At 37.3% G+C, this 3,015-nt stretch overlaps 1 protein-coding gene across 1 annotated transcript; it reads left to right on the top strand.

Annotated features, from left to right (window-relative positions):
- The first annotated feature begins 248 nt into the window (after positions 1 to 248).
- On the top strand, positions 249 to 956 carry LOC139901367 (uncharacterized). Its single transcript, XM_071884089.1, has 2 exons — positions 249 to 359; positions 402 to 956. The coding sequence occupies exons 1-2, from the start codon at positions 249 to 251 to the stop codon at positions 954 to 956; spliced, it is 666 nt and encodes a 221-aa protein (XP_071740190.1).
- Positions 957 to 3,015: the final 2,059 nt, after the last annotated feature.

Raw genomic sequence — 3,015 nt, 5'->3', positions numbered from 1 at the left:
GTGTTTGTTCTCTTATCCCTTATCTTTTCATTTATCATACTTGCGAACAAACTAATCAAATCACACTATAGTAATCTCAAGTTCTAAATTGAAAAATTTTTAAAAATCGTACTAAGTAAGTATCCACCCCCCCCCCCCCCCCTCCTCGTTACTTACAATTGGTATTAGAGCGGTTTCTCTAAATTTTTTGCTAAAATTGTTATTTTTAAGATAAAAGTTAATTTTTGCAAACTTTTGAGTTATATATCATGGAACAAAAATTTGAGAGTTTGAGCTATAGTGAAGGTTCCTCTATGCAAAGACCTCCACTACTTGAGAGTGGAGGATTTTTCTATTGGAAACAAAGATTTAAAACATATGTCCGTGCTAAAGATATAGACGTTTGAAACATCATTATTAAGGGCGATTATGTTCCATTCACACTATGTGAGGATAGAAAAACTAGAATAATTGTACCCGAAGAAAATTGGTCCAAAGAACATAAAACAGATGTAGGGAAAAACTATCAAGCTAAACTAGTCATATTTAATGTTTTGCCTAGAAAAGAGTATGAAAGGGTCTTTATGCTTAAAAATGCAAAGGAAATATGGGATAGTTTAATAGTTACTCATCATGGAAATATGCAAGTCATTGAAAATAAAATTGAACTATTAGCAGCTCAATATGAACAATTTGTTATATCGGATGATGAGAAAATTGATATCGTTTATTCTAGATTTAACGATATTTGTTCAAGTTTGAAAACATTAGGTACTATCTACACGAACAAGCAATATGTTCGAAAATTCTTAAGAGCATTACCCTCTAAATGGAGACCTAAAGTGACGGAAATAGATGAGTCAAAAGACTTGAAAAATTTGTCTCTTAATGAACTCATTGAAAATCTCAAAATCCATGAGGTCATTCTAGACAAGGATGAAGAATCGGACAAAGTCAAGAAAGAAAAGAATAAGTAAATTTATTTGAAAGCCAAAGCAAGTTATCCACTGGTATCACTGGTTAAAAATGAAAAAAAAATTACTAGATAACTTATTTTAATGGTGTCATTCAGAAAAATTAACACTATCCAGTGATGTCACTAGTTAAAAACTTAAAAATTTTCCAATACATCATGTATTTCAGTGGTGTCCCTGTTGAATGTGTGAAGGATATCAAAACAACAAGAAAAAAGTGTGTTTTGGTGTTAAGGTGAGCCGTGGCTCATTAAGGCGCGCCATGGGTCAACACTTGGATTGAGGTTTGAAGGTTGCAATGCTGTCAGTTTCAAAATCATGCTTTAAGCCATGGCGCGGCTCCTCCAGCCGCAGTGCGACTTGAACCTATCCGGGAGCCTGACGAGAAAAAACGCGTTTTCTTGCTCTTTAAGTTGTTTCCTTATTTAGATATGCCTATATAAACACCCTATTGTAACCCTAACATATGTGCATAAAAATAATAAGAAAAATTTTCTGGTTTGCACCCGTAGAGTAAACCCTTCTCCGTGTTTGGAGTTGGGATATAACCACGTTAAATATCCGTGTCGTTTATGCTTTTATTTATCGTATCGCTTATTCGTTTGTTGTATGTGGTTTATGTGATTTTTGTAAATCACAAGTTCTTGTTAGAGTCCACTACCGAATTCCTAATAAGTGGTATCAAGAGCTAAAGGGTTGAAGATCGGGCACAACGGCGATTGAAAGCAGATATACGATTGGTCTATGATTCGGATATCATCAACAGAAGAAATGACGATTAGGGTTTTGTGTTTTGCAACATATATCATGATCCAGAGATTTAGTTGATCGCGGTGAACTTAGGGTATGTCTATGTACCTAGTAAGTTGATCACACAAGAGTTTGTCAGATTCTGGCGGGTTATAGTGTAATCAGGCGCACGGTTGCATTATGATGGTGATTTATTCGTGAAGGTTACGGAATCAAGGGGATCGGTTTGATAGAGTTTGTTTGCATAAAAAACAAGAAGAGATTTTTCGGAAGATCCGAGCGTCGGATCGTTCTCGTTTTTCACGATCCCGTGCAAAAAAAATGATTGAACTTTCAAATTCGGAGTTCCAGGAGCTGGTGTAGTAGAAAATTCGTAACGGGTTCGTTAACCGTTGGATCGACTTGATTGTTTGTCCGTGGATAGTAGACTTACGGATCTACATGTGGTAAGAATTTGAGGCGGATCTGACCATTGGATCTTGAGATATGATTTTTCGAATCTGGGCAGTTTTCAAGATGAAGTTATTCGGGTTTGATGACGCGAGTGCGAGATGGTTTTGTCTCGAAAACTTTGGGCGATACGAGTTGTGATATAACCACGTTAAATATCCGTGTCCTTTATGCTTTTATTTATCGTATCGCTTATTCGTTTGTTGTATGTGGGTTATGTGATTGTTGTAAATCACATGTTCTTGTTAGGGTCCACTACCGAATTCCTAACAGTCTCGTGCAACTACTCCTTCCATACTTGTTCCGCCCCTAGATACGATGATGAAGTTGTTAGTGAATCTGAATTTGCATTACATTTAGTGACAAAATTCATAAGGTTAAGGAGGTTACGGTTGAGTGAGAATGCTAAGCGTGTGTTCTAAGGTGTGAGGAGTTGATGATTTATGGTGCAAGCTTAAGGTCAAAGCTAACAAATAGAGTATTTATACTCTCTAACTTCTAGTACAAATTACATTTAAAAAATATTGAGCCTAACAATGTGTAGTGTGAATAATTAAGAAACTAGAAGTTGTAGCGGTTGGTGGCCTGTCTCCTTTAAGGGAGGTCAGGAGTTCGACCCCGTTGGCTACATATTAGAAAAACACAATTTCATCTATGTCATGAAGTGTCCACCCACATCACATTTCCCATATCGTTTGGAGGGTAAAGGGGAGGAGGTTTTAGTTGGCCGTGCCTTTGGATCGGTTTCAAGGTTTCCTCCCGGACAGTGATGAGGACGGGGTTATTATCGCTGCATCGGCATAGTCGAAATCGGAGATGATCGCAATGGGTGGTTTAGTCCCCCTCGAGTGATCCCAATCGC

Source organism: Rutidosis leptorrhynchoides, chromosome 1, assembly GCF_046630445.1.
Source record: "Rutidosis leptorrhynchoides isolate AG116_Rl617_1_P2 chromosome 1, CSIRO_AGI_Rlap_v1, whole genome shotgun sequence".
Taxonomy (NCBI): Eukaryota; Viridiplantae; Streptophyta; class Magnoliopsida; order Asterales; family Asteraceae; genus Rutidosis; species Rutidosis leptorrhynchoides.
Note: the sequence above shows the minus strand (reverse complement) of the source record. Positions and strands in the feature narration are given on the sequence as shown.